The sequence below is a fragment of the Suillus bovinus genome (assembly GCF_016758785.1).
Source record: "Suillus bovinus strain UH-Sbo-P2 chromosome Unknown EDB93scaffold_6, whole genome shotgun sequence".
NCBI lineage: Eukaryota > Fungi > Basidiomycota > Agaricomycetes > Boletales > Suillaceae > Suillus > Suillus bovinus.
In genome coordinates, this window is record NW_024542062.1 from 210,074 (window position 1) to 230,850 (window position 20,777).

At 48.6% G+C, this 20,777-nt stretch overlaps 7 protein-coding genes across 7 annotated transcripts; 2 read left to right on the forward strand and 5 right to left on the reverse strand.

Moving 5' to 3' along the window:
* Positions 1–2,848: 2,848 nt before the first annotated feature.
* EDB93DRAFT_1238288 (glycosyltransferase family 20 protein) lies at positions 2,849–4,712 on the reverse strand (the record flags this gene model as incomplete). The annotated part of the gene is made up of 5 exons (XM_041451527.1): positions 2,849–3,232; positions 3,289–3,516; positions 3,568–3,735; positions 3,788–3,995; positions 4,045–4,712. 5 exons carry the CDS (start codon positions 4,710–4,712, stop codon positions 2,849–2,851), a joined length of 1,656 nt encoding a protein of 551 aa, XP_041311669.1.
* Positions 4,713–4,978: 266 nt separating this feature from the next.
* On the reverse strand, positions 4,979–6,767 carry EDB93DRAFT_735802 (ribosomal protein L10-domain-containing protein). Its single transcript, XM_041457272.1, has 7 exons — positions 6,656–6,767; positions 6,553–6,607; positions 6,425–6,499; positions 5,649–6,367; positions 5,373–5,507; positions 5,047–5,316; positions 4,979–4,996 (listed from the first exon to the last, which is right to left on the reverse strand). The coding sequence occupies exons 3-6, from the start codon at positions 6,489–6,491 to the stop codon at positions 5,296–5,298; spliced, it is 942 nt and encodes a 313-aa protein (XP_041311670.1). The 5' UTR covers positions 6,492–6,499; positions 6,553–6,607; positions 6,656–6,767; the 3' UTR covers positions 4,979–4,996; positions 5,047–5,295.
* Positions 6,768–7,076: 309 nt separating this feature from the next.
* Positions 7,077–9,897, forward strand: EDB93DRAFT_1246431 (uncharacterized protein; the record flags this gene model as incomplete). Its single annotated transcript, XM_041452445.1, has 2 exons — positions 7,077–7,509; positions 7,568–9,897. 2 exons carry the CDS (start codon positions 7,077–7,079, stop codon positions 9,895–9,897), a joined length of 2,763 nt encoding a protein of 920 aa, XP_041311671.1.
* A 163-nt stretch (positions 9,898–10,060) lies between these two features.
* On the forward strand, positions 10,061–12,193 carry EDB93DRAFT_1122192 (C3HC zinc finger-like-domain-containing protein). Its single transcript, XM_041448586.1, has 6 exons — positions 10,061–10,180; positions 10,232–10,395; positions 10,467–10,795; positions 10,860–10,943; positions 11,003–11,115; positions 11,164–12,193. The coding sequence occupies exons 1-6, from the start codon at positions 10,097–10,099 to the stop codon at positions 12,133–12,135; spliced, it is 1,746 nt and encodes a 581-aa protein (XP_041311672.1). The 5' UTR covers positions 10,061–10,096; the 3' UTR covers positions 12,136–12,193.
* A 1,161-nt stretch (positions 12,194–13,354) lies between these two features.
* On the reverse strand, positions 13,355–14,123 carry EDB93DRAFT_736213 (uncharacterized protein). Its single transcript, XM_041457274.1, has 2 exons — positions 14,097–14,123; positions 13,355–14,044 (listed from the first exon to the last, which is right to left on the reverse strand). The coding sequence occupies exon 2, from the start codon at positions 13,862–13,864 to the stop codon at positions 13,481–13,483; it is 384 nt and encodes a 127-aa protein (XP_041311673.1). The 5' UTR covers positions 13,865–14,044; positions 14,097–14,123; the 3' UTR covers positions 13,355–13,480.
* A 7-nt stretch (positions 14,124–14,130) lies between these two features.
* On the reverse strand, positions 14,131–15,198 carry EDB93DRAFT_1077566 (uncharacterized protein; the record flags this gene model as incomplete). Its single annotated transcript, XM_041445323.1, has 4 exons — positions 14,131–14,385; positions 14,433–14,774; positions 14,799–15,030; positions 15,077–15,198. 4 exons carry the CDS (start codon positions 15,196–15,198, stop codon positions 14,131–14,133), a joined length of 951 nt encoding a protein of 316 aa, XP_041311674.1.
* Positions 15,199–15,298: 100 nt separating this feature from the next.
* EDB93DRAFT_736069 (uncharacterized protein) lies at positions 15,299–20,620 on the reverse strand. The gene is made up of 17 exons (XM_041457273.1): positions 20,493–20,620; positions 20,234–20,438; positions 19,121–20,182; positions 18,922–19,070; positions 18,689–18,866; positions 18,463–18,630; positions 18,187–18,407; positions 17,891–18,135; positions 17,517–17,841; positions 17,320–17,466; positions 17,095–17,262; positions 16,771–17,045; positions 16,590–16,722; positions 16,216–16,534; positions 15,992–16,164; positions 15,614–15,941; positions 15,299–15,559 (listed from the first exon to the last, which is right to left on the reverse strand). The coding sequence occupies exons 1-17, from the start codon at positions 20,577–20,579 to the stop codon at positions 15,426–15,428; spliced, it is 4,317 nt and encodes a 1,438-aa protein (XP_041311675.1). The 5' UTR covers positions 20,580–20,620; the 3' UTR covers positions 15,299–15,425.
* Positions 20,621–20,777: the final 157 nt, after the last annotated feature.

The window sequence follows — 20,777 nt, forward strand, 5'->3', positions numbered from 1 at the left end:
TTGAAACCCCATGCTTAACCAATGTGCTTATTCCCCAGATCTACTTGGCACAGGGGTGTCCTTTTTCACCTCCGTCATTTTTCTACTTGGAATTCTATTAATCAGATAAGTCTTAACCCCCCTTTATTCGCCTCGCGCAGTCCTCATTGATTCATCGCACTTTTCATTTCACAATACACCAATTATATATTATTTTAGACGCTCGCGTTTGACTTTTACCTTTATCTAAAGCGCTCCCTCTTGAGGGGACACCCGCACTCCTAGTCATATTAGGCACGCTTCCACCACAAAGAACTTCTCGAAACTCCGGAAACTCGAGCCGAACATATTCCATTCACCGATCACCCTCAACCGCAGGAATATGAATTATCCAGCGCCATGGCCACCGACCAAGTAAGGAGTCAAGATTTTCGGCAAATTCCGCATTTATCCAATTACACGACCAAATTTAGTAAAATCCCGCCTTAACGTTTATTTCATATATTTTGCCAGCGTTCTTCCATTGGAACGAATCGTGGCTTTTTCTATGGAGAACTTTGGAAGCCTTCCTACTTTGCTGGCCAGCTTCGCAAGGTATCTGCGTTATAATTAACATTGGCCTACATTGCAAGCTAAATTTCATATCCCATATCAGCTCATCTCCTGGCTCATTTGTTTCGAAACAAACGTTCCTAGCCACGCAGAACCAGTTGGCAGGCACAATATCATCACGTTACCCACCCGCAACCGTTGTCGTTATCGACATGCAGGCCAACTCAGTTCGAACAGAACTTTCTGATCTCTCCAGGCCCTAGCTAACGCTAGCCTGAGTAAAAAAAATATCAGATTCAGCTGGCCGCCTGGCCAACATATTTCTATTTCCGATTTCCACGAGTTGCGTCGCTGATTAAAGTCAAACTCACAGCATGGCATATTCGCGCCAGTTACCCGAATCATCCGCCTTGGCTCATAGAAAATCACACCCTTGGGGTTATCTAACAATTCAACCACGTTGCGCAGTCCCTGCTGCGCATGTGACCATCGTGATAATTCAAACATCGTCTTTCATCTCGCACATCGGGACTACATACCAATCATTCATAATTCGGCTATATTCCGCTGGCACACGACACGGCCATATTGATCGTGTCGGTGTCGGTCACTGCCCCCGATGAGTCGGGCGGGATCACCAAACACTACTAGCGCGGACATGAGGACGTAATCCAACCAACCATGTCCATGGCAAAAATGGGTCTAGCGCAGGAACACAAAATCCATAAAGCAAGCAACTTACATGAACTTGCACAGGAATCAACAAATGCACACGTCTGCCGCTTGCTTCCGTTTTGCTGCCGACCATCGCGTGAGGCGCGTCACCTGCACCACGTCCCTCACACGACCTTTGACTTAATGGATCAGGATCTCATTTGAATTTACCGATGGCGGTTTCATCGTGTTGAATCGACGACCGTGATGGTGCTCTCGCACATTGCCTGGTATGCAAAAACAACTCTCGACCACTTTGGCGCGGATATGAGCCACTACTCATTCGGACGGAGCCCGTGGACCGTCAACGTGCTGGGCGCCCAAGGAAACTCATCCTAATACACATCTTTGCGATCAAGAAGGACCTTCCAAATCACCCTGCTGTACTGACAGCTGACCCAAATAAAACACAAAAAGTTGCCGATCTGATTCACCTGAAACTCAATCTCGGTAAATGTCTTGTCTGCGGATGATGTGATGACTACTACCACTGCTACTAATACTCATACTAATACTAATAGTGGCGTTGAATGGAATGTCATTGGGCGTGTGCTTCGGAAAAGATGCGTAAACTTAAGACATCTGCAAGGGCTGGACATTTCCCTATTCATGGTCCTCGTCGGATTTACTCAGGTGGTCATTTTACAAAGCCCCTCGACGTCAGTATACCATTCCATGGGACTGGGTTAATCGAACCCGTCTAACAGCGATGCTGCGCTGGAGGGTTGTTCGTATTTCGAATCCCAAAACAATTCGATCGAGACTCCATCCTTGCGCGTTGCGCCGACAAGACAATAGAAAACATCCGGTGACAAAATTGGAGTCAGAACACTGCCCGAGTCACTTCGAACCTTGTTTCAATACGGACCAAGGGCATGTCAGATTCTGGAAAAAAAAATGCGTTCAGCTTGGCTGACCCTTTTGCGTTATGTACTACGTTCAAACTTTGCCCGTTGACAACGAAGGTCTGTGACGGTAGAACGCCACTTCACGATATTCACGCTGTGATCGTGAGTCACCTGGCTCAAAATGAGGGCGTTAATACGCTGACATGTCCTACGCCCCGTTTTTTCGTGTCAAGGGCTTATGTCGAAGTTCTTTAATTGAGATACTCGGGAAGAACGTCAACTTCGAACAAAGAGAAACCCTGAGCCGCTCGTTGCTAAAACAGGTAACTGGTTGAGGCCCTATGACGGTTCTAATTCATTTCTTATAGGAACGGCGAGCAACTTTACGCTTTTCGAGAAAGTCTACAGAGAAACTTGACGTACTAGTTACTACGCGCGACCGGAGCGCTCATCCACAACGTCACCAGTTCAGGTGTTTCGCGCTTGTTAAGAGATCTTTCTCGAAGGGCTACATGAAAACTGGTCGCGGGCATGCATAACCAGAAAACGTGTTGACCTCATGCTTCTACGTACTACTTTACTCTCCAGCGTCAAGTAATGTGAGACCCCATCTATGTTCTAGAAAACCATTGAAGATATGGAATAATCATATGGAAGAGCCAACGTATAGCGCCCCAAGTGAAGCGCAAAGTGTGCAACGCAATCATCCGACCCGGTGCCTAAATAGAAGTTATGATACTTGCCTTCCCAGATGTCTATGCACCCGGGCTTACCACCTGCGGTGTAGGCACTTGCCCTCCAACAAGATCGCTACCAGCGCCCTCGTCGTTCTTGGGCTTCAACTCGGCTTGACCCTCCTTGTCCAAATCGTCCTGTTTCAGCTTGCCCATTTCCTTGATGAAGCTCGTGCCCCAAAAGGCCGCGGAGTATTTGTTGACGTATTTGAAAAGCTTGCGGTGGTTCTCGGCACGCGTTTCCGTATCCATCGTGACAGCTTCGTGAATCGCGTCTGCGACTTGTTGAGGATCCCAAGGGTTCACGACGATTGATCCGTTGAGACTCTGTGCGGCTCCGGCGAATTCGGAGAGGATCATTGCACCCTGACGAGCCTGCTGGCAAGCAATATATTCGTACGAGACCTGATGGTGATGACGTCAGTATCACCCCGCATGGGTGAAGAACTGAGAAGATTTACCAGATTCATTCCATCTCTCGTACTCGTCACCAAACAAACGTCACTAATCGCGTAAAGGGCACACAGCTCGTCGAACGGTAGACTCTTGTGCATGAAGTGTATCGGCATAAATTCGACTGTACCAAACCGACCGTTAATCCGACCGACAAGCTCGTTTACCGTCGATCGTAAATTTTGGTAGTCTTCGACGTCTTGTCTAGACGGCACAGCGAGCTGAACTAACACGACCTGGTGATGTGAGTAAGTCAAACAGGTATTGACAAACAGTCCCACACTAACTTTGCCGATCCACTCAGGGTGCTGCGTCAAGAAGAGCTCAAGAGCATGAAGTTTCTGGGGAACACCTTTGATGTAATCGAGGCGATCGACCCCAACAATAACTTTGACTCCATTAAAACGGTGCTCGAGTTGAGCTATGCGAGATTTAACGGATTCCTTCTCTAGGTTCTGCACGTTGTTAACCTTAGTGACTCATGTAACTTTACGTCGTGATACATACCTGGATGAATGAAGAAGGTTCGATGCCAATAGGGAATGTCCCAACATGAGCTAAGCGGCCTTCAAACTCAACACCATTTGGCATTGTTGGCAAGCCCAGGATGCGCGTGCAAGAAGACAAAAAGTGACGAGCATAGTCGTAAGTGTGAAAGCCAATGAGGTCGCAGAAAAGGATACCCAGGAGAATTTCGCGACGAACAGGGAGGATTCTAACGCAGGGTCAGCGGGGTAAGCGATCAATAAAGGAGGATCACTTACCTATAAATTTCACTGCTGGGGAAGGGTGTGTGCAAAAAGAACCCTATTTTGACGTCGGGTATTCTCTCAGAAGAGATATCAACTTCCTCTTCGATACCCTCCGCGATCTTCGTCAACTCTTGTTTCTGGTAATCACCTCCAGATGATCCGTCAACGAGGCCGCGTAGGATCATGGGAAGGAGCATAAGGTGATAGTCTTGCACCCATACCATACTACCGGGTGTGATTTGCGAGCGTACTGTTTCCGCAAATCGGAAGTTGGCTTGACGGTACATGAGCCAATTCTCCTCATCAAAGTTCATTTCTCCTGGATGGTAATGGAATAGTGGCCACAAAATGGAATTAGAGAAGCCGTTGTAATGCCCTTCAGCGACGTCATCATCAAGATATACAGCTTGACAAGAGTATTCCTCCATTAAACGTTGGTCGACATAAGCTCTGTCTTTCGGTGGAATGTAGAAACCCGGCCAACCGATCCAGGTAAAGCTTAACGATTTCTTGAAACCGGAGAGGGCTGATACAAGCCCACCCGAAGACATTTTGAAGTGGTATTCGCCTGAAGCATCTTTCGTGATTGTGATGGGTAGACGGTTGGCGACGACGATGAGATGTTTGCCCTCCATATCTGCAATGCTTTCTGCGGAGGTTGGGAAGAGAGAGGGTGCCATGGAAAGATGAAATTTATAAGTAAGTAGATCTCTTTGAAAACATGCAGGAGAGGCCGAATACGGGTGATTATCAGATCTGTTGTGATGAAATGGTTGAAGGGCAGCGAGAAGGCTGGCAAACGTTCGCGTGATCAAAGTCCTATCGTGAAAAATGTCTAGATCGATGGCGAAGGAGACTTGTCGATTGCGGTTGTTCGAGTTCTGCTAACTTTGCTGTTTATACCTGGTAGTGTACTCCAACCTCCTGCGTCATGACTGTATGGGAACTCCGCACCACGGTCCCGCTAGTCCAAGTTTGGTCAATCCATCGGGTGCCTGACATTCACGCCCGTACCGGTACAACTACAAAAGCCAGTGAGAAACGTACACATCGACCAACGTGTAGCGGTGAATGGACGATAATCTCTCAGCTATATATGTAAAGTCTACGTAGATGCATGGATAGGCGCCTCGCAATCTCCCGGTTGACTTGTATATTTATGGGGATCGTTTCATCAACACGAGGCTCAGTGAGTCTTCTTATCAGCTTGCATGTGCATTAGATGATGTACGTGACAGTAAATAACATGACACGACGTAAAATCTAGTCGAACAGACCGAAACCCTGCAGAACAGCGCGTAAGGGTTTATTTCCATTTGTGCAAACCCAGGGCAACTTACCATGTCATCGTCAGACTCCTCCTTCTCTTCTGCCTTCTCCTCAGCCTCAGCCTCAGCAGCAGCGGGTGCGGCCTCAGAGGCGGCAGGTGCAGCGACAGCAGCAAATGCATCAGGGTTCTCCAAGTACTCTTTGGCCTGCGTAAAGAATCAGCTTCGTTGCTCAACATGATAAGCTCGACAAAAATTCAGAAACAAGATTTATGCATCCGTGAAAGTCAGCATTTTCAGTGTGTGTTGAAAGCATCTCAATATTAGGTGAATCGAATTTGAGCTGACCTTCTGGGCACCCTCGAACATGTAGTCCGTGGACAAGCACAGTGCAATGAGGTTCTTGTACGAGTTGACGAGTGAGTGCATGACAGAGACGACAGTGGGGTAGTTGAGGGCCAATGAGATGGCAGCAACGGTCTGGATACCAGACAAGAAGCGGTCAATGAGCACCTTCTCGTCAATATCGAGAACTTCAGGAGCGAACGCATTTCCAGAGTCGAAAATCTGGACGACAGTCATACCGTACGTGAATGGTGAGATGTTCAACATGTTGAGGAGAGTAGCCTCAGATGTACCGACACGGCTACCAGCGGTGACGACCTGAACCTCGGCTGAGATTTCAATAGTACCACGAGCGATCTTGGTAGGAATACCGAGGGCCTGGAAGAAGGAGGTCTTTCCAGGCTCCATACCGGTGTTTCCGGCAGGAACAAAGACATCCTTGGGGGCATAAGCACCGGCACGAGCAGGGGCGGCAATCTTGTTGGCAACAATGATGTCCCTGACCTCCTTGAGCTCTTTATCGGTGAAGACGAAACCGATGTTACCCCTGACGTGGGGAAGAAGACGCTCGAACTGGGGGTTCTCCGAAAGGATAGTACGAAGAGCACGGCGAACCATGGTGTTCTTGCCCATCAAGACGACACCTTTGCCACGGAGAGCAACACGGATCTGGTGCATCTGGTTGGAGCTAACATTGTCAACGTTGACGATAAAGATGGAGGCTGCGGGCGCGTTATTAAAACAAGAAGTATGACATAAATGAAACTATTGAAACGCACGATATTTGGCGATGAGCTCCTTTAGTTTGACGAAGTAAACTTCCTTTTGCGCACGAGTAGCACCCATTGTGATTTCTGATACACTACCCGTTGAAATGTCAAACAAGATGATAAGTTATGTTACTCACATGAATATACAGATGTGATTGTTTTAAGTAAAAATCAGTGCCTCCCGATTGACCTCTAGATGCCCATCAGTCAAATCACACATTCCTATCTAGCACTACGCACCAGCAGTGTGCCAATGGATTTTTCAAGGCGACCGACTGAATGAGGATATTGTGAATATATGTGTATCCGGCCTTCCCGCTAAAGTTTCGATTGACCGGGAAATGCCTTGCAGTTCAAAAAACAAGGTTCAACGTCCGCCGGGACATTCCGATTCTATGTTCACCTTGTAACGTGACGTGCAACGCGTCGTGTTCCCGATTCGTCCATGCCATGGAATGTTGCGATGCTGTCTGTCGACCGTCCGAGTTTTGGGCGGCGTCGATGGTGCTCAAAGAATCAGGTTTTTAGTTTTAGTTTCATAATACCCAATGCGTGAATTTGACTGTCGTTCAATTTTAGGTTACTGTCTTCTGCTAGCGCCCATATCCAAGAATGCTTGCCGCGCAGTACCGGGACTCAGAACAAGAGCAAGCGATCCCTCATGACATCAGATAATCCTCAGGAGTCTGGTCCATCCAATAGCACTCGCGCCATAAGTGCTCTCCGGAAAGTCCTGACGTCCCATACCCTGGTTCCGGACCCTTCCAGCAGGCCGACACCCAATACTATTCGTTCATTTTATATCTCCGCGAAAGCACGGGGCCAATTATCGCAGCTCAACTCAGGAATGCTTAGCGCTTTGATTGGTCTTTTTGGGTCCTTGTCTGTTGACTCAACAAGAAAATGTGTGTATACTAGTTCACTCCTTCCTTATGTGAAAGAGGGTTCTGTAACTCGTGACTACTGGGCATTTGTGAAGGAGGTTGTATCGTTAAAGCAGCAGAGGGGCATGACACCGGCGCATTCGGATAGATATTGGATGATGCGAGCCGAGTTGGCGAACCTTTCCCCCTCCAAAGATGGCCAGCCCGGTTGTAAGATAATTTATCGCATTCATTCGTAGTTCGGTCTAATTAAAATTAAATCGAGCAGACCCGCGCGCATTTGATCGCTCTCTGTTCCGCGCCCGGAAACAATACCTCCACTTTTCGCGACATGTTTTCGATCCAGATGTCCACGTTCCATATTTGACAGCACTTTTGTCGAGCACGGACCCTCTTCACAAGCAGTGGGCCATTGATGCGATGACCTCCATCCTTCTTACTCATCCGATTCTTCATCCAAAAGTGTTGAAATTGTTACTGGGGATAGTTCATGACACAGACACTGCACTTTTGGAATCCATTCTGTCAGCCATTTCAATCCGGGTCACTCGTTTTCCGTCGCCGTGTGGGGATACTACGGGGTCTCCGATTGCTGTACCTGTTGATGCTACCACTTTCACGTCCGCTCTCTCGGTATTTCCGTTACCCGTACCAAGTCCCTTCCCCCATGTGAAAGCCATTACAGAGTTGCTGCACGAGGCTTTTTCATCCAACATTCCAATAGTCCATCGGCGAAGCAATCTCCTTCTGTGTTCGCTGCTGTATAGCTGCAATGGCAATGGAACTCCCATTACGTCGCTTGATTTTCCTTTGGATGGATATACATCCCTGTGGCGGACCCTGTTTGCCCTTGCGATTCTCGAAGAGGTTACGCGAGCCGCGGGTTCAGCCCTTCTTCACCATCGGGCTCTCCGCGGACGTATTCAAGAGATGATACGTTCTCTTCATGAGTCCTGGCTGCACCTCATGCCTAATGAATCACACCCCACCCTCATTTCACGTGCTATAACGACTTCTCTTTTTCGCCTCTCCGGTGCAGTAGTGGATCCGGAGCTATTCGCAGCATGCCTGGAGTCGAGTATAAACTTCGGACTTTGGACCGGCGATTTTTCAGACACCGTAGAGGGAACCCAATTAGCAGCAATGGCGGCGATGCATCTTACTGCATTGATGCAAGTCCGTGGGTGCGGAGTGGAACTCGTCATAAAGACGTTGAATTTTTACTCGACTGACATGCAGCACCAAAGTGTTGTGGCGTCTGCGGCTGTCAGGAACCTCATTCATCGTGATGTTGAGCTCGCCCGCATATTGTACAACATTGGTGTCCGCAGTGGACGTGACATTGATGTCGATACCGCATATACTCTGGCTAGGGCACTCCCAGCTCCTCATGCTGTGGGGTTTCTAAAGCACGAACAGTTCTCTCGAGTTCAAGTAGGAGGCCTCCTGAGTAGTATTGCTCGATTTCTCAGGGAGACGAGGCATCAACATCACGATACTGATCTGATCGATGACATTGGGATTTCCCTCCGCAAATTCTACTCGATCTCCCCTCCCCCCATTCACTTCCGTGGGCATCTCCAGCTTCTTCTAGCCGAGCTATGCACTCGGGGCAGTGGGTTCCAGACTACGGCTATTATTTCTAACGTCATCAAATTTCATCCGGCCTTCTTTCAATTCTCGTTCTTGCTGCGGCTGGTTCGCCTCTTTTTGCGCCGCAAGCAATTTCGTTGCGCGTTGCGAATGCAGAAAATTCTAGTTGGCATTCGCAGGGGATGTGCTATCAACCTACGTCACGTGATTACTACACGCCTCGGTGCGACAACTAGTAGACGCCTATCCAGGAATATTTTTGTCACAGGGCGCAAGTCTCATTCCCTGTTCCGAGGTGGCTGTTTCTGGCCAGCGGGGACTTTAATCAAGAGCCTTACGAGCAGTGGCCCGGCATACAACAGAGTTCTGCAAGGTTTAATATATGCTAGGCGACCGCATGCCGCAAAGGTCGCGTTTAGTCGTGTTGCAAGCAAGGTGGACACCAAAAGCCGGACGATCCTAGGCAACACGCTTTTGCACGGTGTCGTTATACGTGCGGTCCCAAGAAACGGCAGACGTGTCCGGAAGCTCATGGGACTCCTCGACAACCTCGTGAAGCACCAGCAGTTTGCGCCTGACAGAATAACTGTCAATATCATTCTGAAGGCGCTGATAGTTTGGAGGACTGCGTTCGATCATCAACGTTTACGTGCGCTGTTCGACCACATGGTTCGTGGTGGATACCCCGCAGGGATCTATTCCGCTTCCCATCCACCTTTTAGCACTCCACCTCTGCGCACTATTGGAACACTCGCGCTGTCAAAGCTTCCACCTTACATATCATTTGAGAAGCATACGAAGCCGATGCTCAAGATGTTTATCAAGGCATTTTATCTTCGGAATGATGTGGAGGCTGCACGTACGGTAGTAAAGATTTTGAAAATCGAGCAGAAAAACACTAGATTGCAGAGAGAGCGACGCTCAATGGCGCGTTTGAGAGGGTGGATGAAGGCAGACAGTAGTAATAGGGATCACACGACTCATGTTCATAATGATAGATCATAATAGACTTCGGCTGATACTTTGAAGAGCAACTGTTAAAAAATGTTCCGCCTTTTGTTCATTGTGTTGATTAAGTAGTTGTTCACACAAGGTATCCACTGCACAGCAGATTGTGTGGCTGTGCTTGCCGTATTAATACGGTGTTGGTCCCGGCCAAGCGCTGATCAACGACCACCATCTACGCTCAACTTCACTTTTCGACATGTCGACTACAGAAGTTGTGAATTCTGTCAATGGTTTAGACTCGAGCTCTACGAGCTCACTGATATCTATCCGAGCTACCAAGGTAAGCAGAGCACTCAAACTTAACAGGCCCCTACTGAGCAGCATGTCTCAGCGCAAATTCGATGATGCCCTCCAAAGCCTTGACAGTGCAGTAGCTCCCGAAAAACCCTTACCTGAAAGGCCAACAGCTTCCAAACGACCACACATGACCCGCTCTCTGTACTCTACGCTCGCCAAGTATGGGATCCATTCCAACATACCAAAACCATCCATCGAGTCAGTCAAATTTCGCGGTTTGCAACTTGGAATCCTCTGAACTTGCTCTCGTCTTGTTCCATTCTCAACAGTACTCCGGATAAGCATGATATTCTTAAGTCTGCTCCTCACCTGGCTGCGATTTTGGCACGCTCCAAGAGCAAGGGAGCTACCCCTTTTGCACACCCCAGCCTTCCAGCAGCTTCGCTCTCCTCGCAATACCGACCATCATCCACCCAGTCATTTTTATTCCGTCTGTCGACCTACAAGTTGGCGACATACGCAAATAAGCCGCCTCAAATTGATGCTGTAGCTGCAGCAAAGTGCGGTTGGGTGAACGATGGCAAAGACAGGCTAGTGTGTGGGATTTGTGATGTTTCATGGGTTGTTGTGGGGCGGGACGGCATGACACGAGAAGCCGGTAAGGTTTAGAAGGTAGGTAAATGACAAGCTACTTCACTGAGCATTTTTCTTTCGTACAATAGCCAATGCGCTTGTTGAGAAGCAACGCATCCAGTTAGTAGAGATGCACAAGGATGGATGCCCTTGGCATACTAGACAGTGTGATTGTGAGTCTTTTTTTTTTTGTCGAGCTGTACCTGGTCTCCTTCCTCACCTAATTCATTAGCGTCGATTTACCGCGTGCCGCTGCAAGCACCGACTGTCATGGCACGGGACATCAAATCCAATGCGCTCTCCTTAGACCCTCTGTTGACAGACGTCGTGATCAAACATCCATTGGTGAGTTGGACTGCAACATTTTCCTGTGATGCTTATTCATTTCATCAGTCGGCCTCTCAGCTTGCCTTGCTTCGTTCAGCAATCGCCTCAGTCAAGCCTCCTCAGGCACAGTCAGAATCTGACAATGAGTCGGCAATGCAGGTTGATGCAGACCCTGAGCCATCTGATACCGCAATTGTGATTGCCCTTTTCGGCTGGTCGTTGGCCCCGCCTGCTCCTCCCTCGGAACGTAATCGAACTTCGTCACTTTCTCGAATAAGTACGATGTCCAGACCAGCTTCCCCATCTTTGTCCAGATCTTCATCAGTTTCACGCACAGCTCGATGGGAGCGGGCGGAATCGCCGTCTCCGAGCTTCTCTTCGCCCCTTACTGGTATCTCACAGTTGGGAGGTACACCTGTGCGCATGCGCACGCCACGGATGAGCGACATCGGGAAAAGCGCCCGGGATGCATCTCTTCTACATTGTCACTTGTGCCAACGACGCGTCGGTCTTTGGGCATTCACACCTTCATTACTGCCAGGCGGCAGCCCGCTATCACATTCATCAACAAAGAAGAGAGAGTTTGATGTGTTGAATGAACATCGATCGTATTGCCCATTCGTCGTCCCTTCGACGGTGGTACCGAAACTGCCCATGCCTTCTACCTCGCCTGTCTCTGCTAATACAGCGGCAGACGGCACAACCGATGGGTGGCGTGCTGTGCTGACTGTTGTGCTTCGCCATGGCTTGAGCGAGCGGCAGCGGAATGCACGCTTATCACTTTCCGGAGGGGATAATGAAATAGTGCATGGTGTTGACGACGAGCTTGAAGGTGTAGAAGCTATGGTAGCAAAGGTAAAGAACCAAGGGGTGAGTTTATGTGCGCAACTAGACAATCTCGAGCGAAAACTAATTGCATATTTTGCAGCCACGAGAGGTATTGAAATACGTCAAAGGACTGTTGGGTTGACGTGCCTGCCTGCTTTTCATCATTTGGTTCGGACAAAATGTACATCTATCTCCAATGTCGATATCTAGACATCTGTATCAGCTTTCGAGATCGTCCATCGTCCTGGCACAAGTAGGCATTTCCCAAGTATGTCAATCAATAAATAATTATCAGCGAAATATAACGGCATCTTGAGAAGAAATAGCAATCTCGAACTTCAAAGCATCACCATTTACATTGTCCTTGACTTTTCCCAGAAACTGACGTATGGACTTTGCCAAGGGGTTGGTGCTAGTATGCGTCAATGTTAGTGTTTGGAGGGGAGTGAATTAAGTGATCTCCATGAGCTACATACCGAACTTTGGCAAGAGCTGTTGCTTCGCAGCCTAGATTCAAATCCCCGGATAAATTCCCTTGATTTGCTCATTGCTCATTGTGAATAGCGCTCAATTGAAGCGAAGTAAGACAAAGACCTCACATCTGTTATCAATCTAGGACGGAGCGATTGGCAATATGGTGTCGACGCCATGTGTGGGCTCCACTTTCGCTCGCTCCGTCCTTATAATATGTAGATGTGTCAATCTGATATTTCAGTACCGTGTATCCAAGACAATCTCTGAGTGGCCGTCCCGATTGATCTACCACGGAGGGCATGCATGCAGAAAGCTTCAGGATGTGTATAAACAAACTATGTATACTAATCGGAACGCCAACGATATAGACAATACAGTTTAGAGACAAGGGTTATGCTACAGACAAGATGTAAGATATCAGACAAATTAGGAAACAAGCAGAGCAAATCAGGATATCCTAAAGTCTACCAGTCACCGAGTTCAACTTCGTCTCTATCAAAACCAATTTCAAGCCAACGCTCAGGAGTCTCTTTACAAGGAGTCCGGAAGCCCACTTGTTGGTACAACTTCTGAGCAATTACTAGCGCCAACGTATAACACAACTTGCTCGTGGGTCATCAACAACCTGGTCGAGCAGAAGTTAGTATCATAGTACAATCTCATAGTTGATAGCTCTCACTCTCTGCAGACGCGGCGAACCAATCTTTTAGCATATCCTTGACGCTGCCACTTGTTTGGCGTGTAGACCTTCGTGATGGTAGCAACAGTGTCTGACTGCCGCGTGGCAGCCACAATAGTCGCGATATCAGTTTCTCCATCCTTCTCGATCTCGCATACCCAAACCTGTCGTTTTCGATCATGAGCCTGGCCTCTTCAGAAGCTCGCTCGGAAGAGAGAGTGAATGGATGCTACAGATTTTCATCAATAAAGGTCCGCTTGAAAGACAGTAATACAGCAGACCTACCGAAGTATCGGAAAATTCTTCACACAATTTATCAATTTGTCGGCATCCTGTGATACCGCAAGACGTAGCTCGATGACTTCATCCACTGATGGAGGGTTGTCGCAGACCTTGAACGTCTCAGGAGTACAAATCGAAAAAAAATGCATCATAGTACGGTTTATTGATGCGTTTGACCTCTGCGATTTTCTCCCATGCGCTAGCGAAAGCTTCGGCAACTGGTTCAACAGAAAAGACAGAGAAGACCCTCTGCCTTTTAAAGTCAACATCTTTCAGAAGCGCATCGCAGAATGCCTCCATGGAACCTTGGAGGAGTTCCAGGCTCAGTTCAATGGGGGATACTGGAATAATGAAAAGGGGGTATGTGCCCAATGGTCCCTCCGTGCAGGATAGTATGAATCTGATGTTGGAAGTTGTAGGCTCCGAGTAGACCAGCCAAAACTGCTCGGAACCGGGCTGGAACTCTGGGTGACTGGAAACCTTCTCGGCGTGCGGGAGGATCATATTTGCGCGAGCAGCATTGTCCCTGCCCCGTAAAGTGATCCAGACATCCTCTGGGATGTTGGTGCGATCAAAGCGGCGAACAGATGAAAATCAAGCCAACCCTCAATCCCATCAAATACAGAACTGCTGCATAGAATTGATACAAGCCCCAGCAAGAGGATGGTACACATAAACAACAAACTATGTCACGATAAGATGAGCAATTAATCGGTACTTGCAGACGAGCACTCACCAATACATGGAGCGTGACGTTGTGTATCGCGAGTTTATGCGTCTGGCGTAGCCTTCGTAAGGATGGGCCTACGTTTTGTACCATTCTTCTTAGCTGTAACTCTTGCTTTTTCCCTTTGTTCTTTTGCAGATTTCATATCTTTGGGTGCAGTGGTGCGGAGTTGTTTGATATGAGTGGGAATCAAACATTTCGGAGAATTATGCTGGATTGGAGGTACAAGCCAAGGTGCGCTGATTACAGGTACAGATTGAAGCATATCGCAAAAGATTGGTAAATACGGGGCATCATTCTATCGAGGGCATCAGAAGTAAGGATCATGACATCTGAAACGCTTACATGAATGGCAATTACGGACGCTCGCCTCAGACCAAGCACCTGCGCGAGTGCGGACTCTGAGCCCATTGGTAAGACGATCAATTTCAGGGGCTGTCGAGCTCCTAAGGGGTTGGATCCAAGGCGTGTAGAGTTGCATCCTGCTACAAGGTGAGGGATGTGATCCAATAAAATCGGAGGATTGACATCGGCACGGCACACAAAGACAACAGCGATGGGAGACATTTCGGGGAATATTGGATTGGCGGGAGACGTGGTAGTGAGTGTAACTGAATGTCGGACAGAGTACTTCAACTGCAATTCAAGTCTCTTTGTCACTTCGTTGATACCGACAGTCATGTAACCCTACGATGGAGCAAGTTCACTAACGACCGGAGCTTGCGAAGAGGTGGAACCTACGGCGCATGCAGAGGTTTTGGAACATACCACCGAGCCTAAGCTCGGGTTTGTTCCTTCCACCGAATCTGCAATTTCTGATTGTGGTAGGGCTTTCCTAGCGCATGCCTTGAAGGATTTTCGACTTCCGTTCCTCACCTCGCTCTCCAAAGTGGTTATGAGTTTCGCGAGGAACAATTTTTGCGCATTTGATGGGATTGAGGGCCTAGCTCGAGATGTTAGACACGTTGCAGGTTGGAGGAGATCAGAACAACCATTGTATTCGGAATGGATTTTCGAGGACACTTTTATAAATGTTTTTTCGTTCTGCGGTTGCCCGAGCCTTTGCACGATTTGATAAATGGGTGTAGCTCCGAGCTGCTTTATCCGACATCAGAGCACTCCCAAAGGGTGAGCCGTTTACCAGCAATATTTTACTTACACAGCTGATGTTTGGCTTGTGAGGTTTATCGTACTTGTATAGAATAACATCGATATCGGGTATCGAGGCAATACTATTTGTAAGTTGCAGCGTTGTTCTAATACTGATACAGGAAGGCCAATCTATTGTACTGTAGCAATATGACTATCATATCCGCGCGCGATTGTTTAGACATGAACTCAGAGGTTCATGCTAGAAAATAATGCACCGAGATTAACCCAGCATCGTCCACATTGTTCCATATATTTGTCCACTACCCTCGACATCGCCCGGAGGAATGGGTCGTTGTTTGTTGCAACAGCCACGATTTCCTCTATGCAAAAATGTCAGATATCTCGGTCGGTTGACGAACTGCACTAACGCTTACCCTTTCTCGTGCTGCCCTGTGCAGCCTTGACGATTTTCTCGATATCAAACAGTGTCGAGAAATACCGGAGCTGGGTGTACAACTCGCTGTCCCCATACTTGAACTGCACTCTACCTTTACAGCCTCCAGCTGCTCCGCACCGCCAGCCATACATTCGCATCGACCGCGTCTCGTACGCGCACGCTGGATCATCGCAAACAATCCATCCCTCATAGTACCGTGCCACAAACGACCGAATCTGCACCTCAAGCTGGGTCTGCAGGCTCGCCGAACCCAGCGGGGCGCTGCACGAGGGGCAGGTTGGCCCTGATGACAACAGAATTGACGCCTGTTTGATGTCAGACGGTCTTAAGCACAAATTGTGATGCATTCACATACATCGCGATCGTAAACCGGGGGGAATGCCATCTGTCCTGCGCACCCGCGACAGCGTACAAGGAATGGAGCCACGTCGCGGAACCGCTCTGCGTCAGAGACGAGGGAGTCTAATGTTGTGAGCGCTGATGCGGCCGGTGTGCTTCCACTAATGCGATAACGTCCCGGGTCCAGTCCTTTTAAAAACAATGAGTTTACTTCGCAGGCATCGGTATTGCAACACCCACCGAGACACTCAGCCAACCGTGCTCTGTCTGTCCCTTCAATAGGCTCACACAATCGCTCAATGGGTGGCAGGACTTGGTTCGCAAGGTAGTGCTCGTAATCCACGGTGAGTTCCCCTGCAGCCTTCTTGATCTCGTCTGGGTGCTTTGCGCGATCTGCCTGTGCGGTCTTCACGGTCTCTTCACCAGGAGCGACGCAGAACACATAGGGTATGACGTCGCCGTTACGGGCGCTTCCACCCTTTGCTTTTAATCTCAAAGCGACTTGCACATGAGGCTGAGATTTAGCATCGGGGTAGTCTTCTGGGTTTTTGCCTAGGCGCTGAGTCATGTGTGAGATTGACCAAGAAACGTCGAAAGGAGTTCTTGGAGGGTACCTTGTATACAATGAAGTCTTCCAATTTAATCTTTCCGCCGCGAACATTTTCGCCAATGGTATTAAGATACTCGTGAATGTTCTCTACTACAACCTCCGTTGGTTCGCCAGATAAGATTTGCTCCAGGACGTATCTGGAAGGTGTGGGTACCAAGTCAACACAGACACAAAGCACGACTTACTGGGACACGCTCTTCGATAAAGCACAGTATTCTCGGCGCTTCATATCTAGACCTTTAACTTCTGTAGATGTCCGCGATCCCTCTTCCACCTTCAAGGCTGCATATTTTTTTTTCTGCAAGAGTAAGAGACGCGCAAAGACGCCGTCAAGGTCTATCTCGAGAAGTTTATATCGGTCGTTGACAGCCTTCTTGAACTCAGCAGAAATTTTCAGTGCCTCGGAAAGCTCTGTCACGTTGGAGTTGACGAACACCGAATCAGTATCGCCGTAGACAACCTATGACGAGTCAGAGAAATCCACTAACATGTCTCAGAATTACACTCACGTCTAGTTGTAAACTCTCGGCAAGCTCCCTGGTATGTGTCAGGATCTCACGACCCTTGAAGGTAGTTAGGGCAGCGAGAGGCTTGGCGTAGAATCGCGAGTACTCAAAACCAAGACAGCCGTACATACTGTTCGCCGTCAGTTTCAATGCTTGTTGTTTGATGTCATACTGTGTCAAAGATGAGTATGAGCAAGTAGTCAAAAGGGACGGCATCGACTATCAAACCTGCAGTAGCTTTGCGTGCGATATAGAACGATCCTTCATAAGTGATTTCACCTGACGCCGCCGATTGACTAGTGTTGCAATAAGCCGTGGAAGGACACCCTGAGGCACCTCAGGTGGCGGTGGGTCTGGTATCTTGTCATCGTCGTCCTGCACTCGAGTGTCAGCATCGAAGCATAAACACAAGTCTAATCATTTACATCCTCCTGTGAGCGCTCGACGGTAGTGAAGTCGATGTTGTACTCCTGGATGATACTCGGATACAGCGAGTTGAAGTCCATGACGAGGATATACTTGTCCCAAAGTCCACGCTTCGGCTCAAATACGAGACCTCCCTTGAACTTGTCACGTTTGCTTTTGCTCGACTTGCCGCCCCCTTCGCCGTCCGCGTCATCTGCTTCGGGCTCTGCTTTTTGCGCTTTCTTTCCGTAGGTCTTATCAGGACAGATGTACTTCAGGCGGTGGAACTCATGCAGAAGAATGTACTCGTTCCGCTCAGCCCGACCACCATTCAGCGTTTTGTTCCTGAGACAAAGCTTAATTAATGGCCAAATCACCGACCATAGGAACTCACCATGCATTGCCAGCAAGGTTTGTGAGCTGTCTTGTCAAAGGCAGAACCTGAACCTTCGATGCAATGGCCATTTGGTAATGAGCGTCGAGCTCACAATGCCGCACAAACGTCATGAGTGTGTCTGGGGTTGATACAGTATCGTCAAAGTAGGTTGCGGTGTCATCTGGGTCGATGTCCTGCCTGTCCGATTTGAGATGGGTTTTACACATCTCAGTAAGCGACCACGTTGTGGAGGCAATCATACTCTGATGGCGATTCATCAGTCACTGTCTCACAGAAGCCAGTGGGAAACCTACTCGTGCACCATCACTGGCGAGGTCACAAAGCAGGCGCCCATTTAGGAAGCGCATGTTTGTGCCCTGACGTCCTATAGGTGGCCATTTCGAGCGCCTGAACCGCCCGAGGCGTGACCAGTGCTCCGCTTTAAGGTCCTTCATTCTGCCGAGGAGGACATCAAGAGAAACACCGAGAAAGTCGTGACCAACAATGACGTCGGGGTCTGCTTTGTGCAGCGTGACTGTAAGATATCTGGTCAACGATCAAGAAGAGTTGCAATTGAAGGAGAGACCCACCAAGTAAGTTGTTGAGGAGCATACGCTCGTTCTTCATTGGTGAGATTATGCCCCGTCCATTTGCTCGCGCCTGAGCCTCAAAATTAGCAGGGAAGCGGTCAAGAGGACGGACGAGCGTGTGCACAGAGCACGGGAGTTGCTCGGGGGGTGTAGGATCATCAAGTTGAACTACATAATACGCTATCAAGTTAGCAATATTCTCCAGCAGAGGTGCAAGATGATTGACCATCTCGCCATATGCGTCCCGTGACACAAACGACTTCCCGTTTGTTTTCGCGATGATTGACAACGGTGCGTACTGCGAGACTCATTATTGTTAGAGGGGGAGGCTCTGGAGCGCTGTCTCCCATGGGTGTTACGTTCTTGGGGTCCGAAACAGTAGCTTCGAACTTGCACCACGAGATCTGCGTTCATATATCATCAGCTGAAAGCTCAGGGTCATTCCGTGAATAGTCTTACACCCTTGTTCTCGACAACCGCATTGTTTATGGTAAGCCAGCACGGCCCCATGATCTTGCGCTTGAGCACAAAAAGCTCAAACGCACTCGTATTCGTCCCAAATATCCTAGCAATATTAGGCGAACAGGCGTTCATAGGGACTTGGGGCTCTATCCGCATACAGTGAGTATTTTGCAAAAGTTTGGCAACTGAGTGTTACCTTCAAAAGAGTACAAAACTTTCATCCATTCGCCCTCCTTTGGTACGTCCTTCTCATCGAATGCATGATTTCTCCGAACCCATCTCCCCTTCCACCCCTTGATACCAAGCTTCTTCCGTACCCGCTCAAAATCTTCGTACACATCCGATTTGCTAGGCACGACGTCAGTTTCTTGCATCACATACTCGCCTTCTTCGGTCTCCTCTTGCTCAATGCGTAGCGGACGCGGAAGCAGAAACAAATTACGCTGAAGCCCCTCGATGGAGATGCATGCGGATACCCAAGTCGAAGAGGTTTTGTCCTTGATTTTACCAGTGAGAAAGAGCTTGCCATTATGTTCAAGGTAATCTAGCCAGAAAAAGTGGAGGATACCATCGGATTCAAGAGCGTCGACAGAAGATTTAGAAGTCGAGGAAGAGCTAGAACCTAAGGTTTCATCGGAAGTGATAGCAAGGGAATCGTAGGTAGATAGCCAACTTGGCGCTGAGGGCGGCTCTGCTTTGCTTGGTGCCGAAGCCATGTTGACTTTGGGCTTAGTTTCTAGGTCATCGAGAATAGATTTGTTCCCCTTGGCCGGTTTGATATCAAGATCTTCGTCATCGACATCCATGAAGGCATCCATGTCTATGTCCTCAAAATCCATTGAGTTGTCAAAACCGTCTTCCGATCCACTATGAACATCCAACTTGCACATTCGCTCGATTGCAGGAGTGATTCCAGCACCACTCGCTGTACGTGGCTTCTTCTTAGGACTCATCATAGTCGAAAAGTCGTCTTCAAAGTCACTTGATGACAGATTGAAAGCAGCATCGTCCATGAAACCATCTGAGGAATCGCAGTTGACGTCTTCGTGATCTGATAATGGAGTGGGCTTGCGTTTCTTTGGCCTCCTTGCAACTGGGGCTGGGACGGCATCTAAGCCTCCAAGGAGATTGGCCATAAAATCTTCTTCCTGCTCTTCCGAGACAGCTGGACGGTACACGCTAATAGAGGGCTTGGCAATGGGCGGTGGTGCTTTCGGCTTCGCTTTAGCCTTGGATGCAGCATCCTTACCCTTCTTCGCTGAAAAGCCAAAATCAGACGTTATATATGTAAATATACAATCAAACTCACTCTTTTTCTTCTTCTTCTTTGTATCGTACTCGTTGTCTTCGTCTTCCTCGTCTTTCTCAGCGCCCGTCCAGTCGTCCATCCCATTGTCCATGTAACCGCTCACGCCGTCGTCCACGACAAAGTCATCTTTCTGCAGCCTTCCTCGCACAATTTTGTGATACTGATCATCAGTGACCTCATCATAAATAGCCACATCCTCTTGAGCCTGTGAAGACGCGTTCGAGATACGGTTTCAAGCCAAATGGCAATGATGTCGCACCTTCCACTTGCGCGCGCCTCCTTCACGAGTTCGTTTTAGTTCTGCAAGAGCAGCAAGTCTATCTGCACGCTTTGCTCTGTCTGACATTGAGCTGTGGTGGACGTGTTCGATGATGAGCTCGAACTGTGCGCGTCTTGCGATCGATTGACGCGTTTTCCCACTCCGCTAGAGACGCGTGGTGTCACATGTCACACCTTACGTGACGTACCTAGACTTGTGAGCATCGGTGCACTTGTAGCCGACTTAGCAGGCGGTGCAGCAGCACCTAAACTTAAACGGCCAACG

Coding starts and splice junctions, on each gene's coding strand:
- EDB93DRAFT_736069 (XM_041457273.1), bottom strand. CDS start 20,579: ATGTCAGACAGAGCAAAGCGTGCAGATAGACTTGCTGCTCTTGCAGAA. Junction 20,439..20,492: donor GAGGCGCGCGCAAGTGGAAG/GTGCGACATCAT, acceptor GCGTCTTCACAG/GCTCAAGAGGATGTGGCTAT. Junction 15,560..15,613: donor ACAGGGCAGCACGAGAAAGG/GTAAGCGTTAGT, acceptor ATTTTTGCATAG/AGGAAATCGTGGCTGTTGCA.
- EDB93DRAFT_1122192 (XM_041448586.1), top strand. CDS start 10,097: ATGTCGACTACAGAAGTTGTGAATTCTGTCAATGGTTTAGACTCGAGC. Junction 10,796..10,859: donor CGGCATGACACGAGAAGCCG/GTAAGGTTTAGA, acceptor TTCGTACAATAG/CCAATGCGCTTGTTGAGAAG. Junction 10,944..11,002: donor GCATACTAGACAGTGTGATT/GTGAGTCTTTTT, acceptor CTAATTCATTAG/CGTCGATTTACCGCGTGCCG.
- EDB93DRAFT_735802 (XM_041457272.1), bottom strand. CDS start 6,491: ATGGGTGCTACTCGTGCGCAAAAGGAAGTTTACTTCGTCAAACTAAAG. Junction 5,508..5,648: donor TGTTCGAGGGTGCCCAGAAG/GTCAGCTCAAAT, acceptor TTCTTTACGCAG/GCCAAAGAGTACTTGGAGAA. Junction 5,317..5,372: donor AGGAGTCTGACGATGACATG/GTAAGTTGCCCT, acceptor GCTGTTCTGCAG/GGTTTCGGTCTGTTCGACTA.
- EDB93DRAFT_736213 (XM_041457274.1), bottom strand. CDS start 13,864: ATGATCCTCCCGCACGCCGAGAAGGTTTCCAGTCACCCAGAGTTCCAG.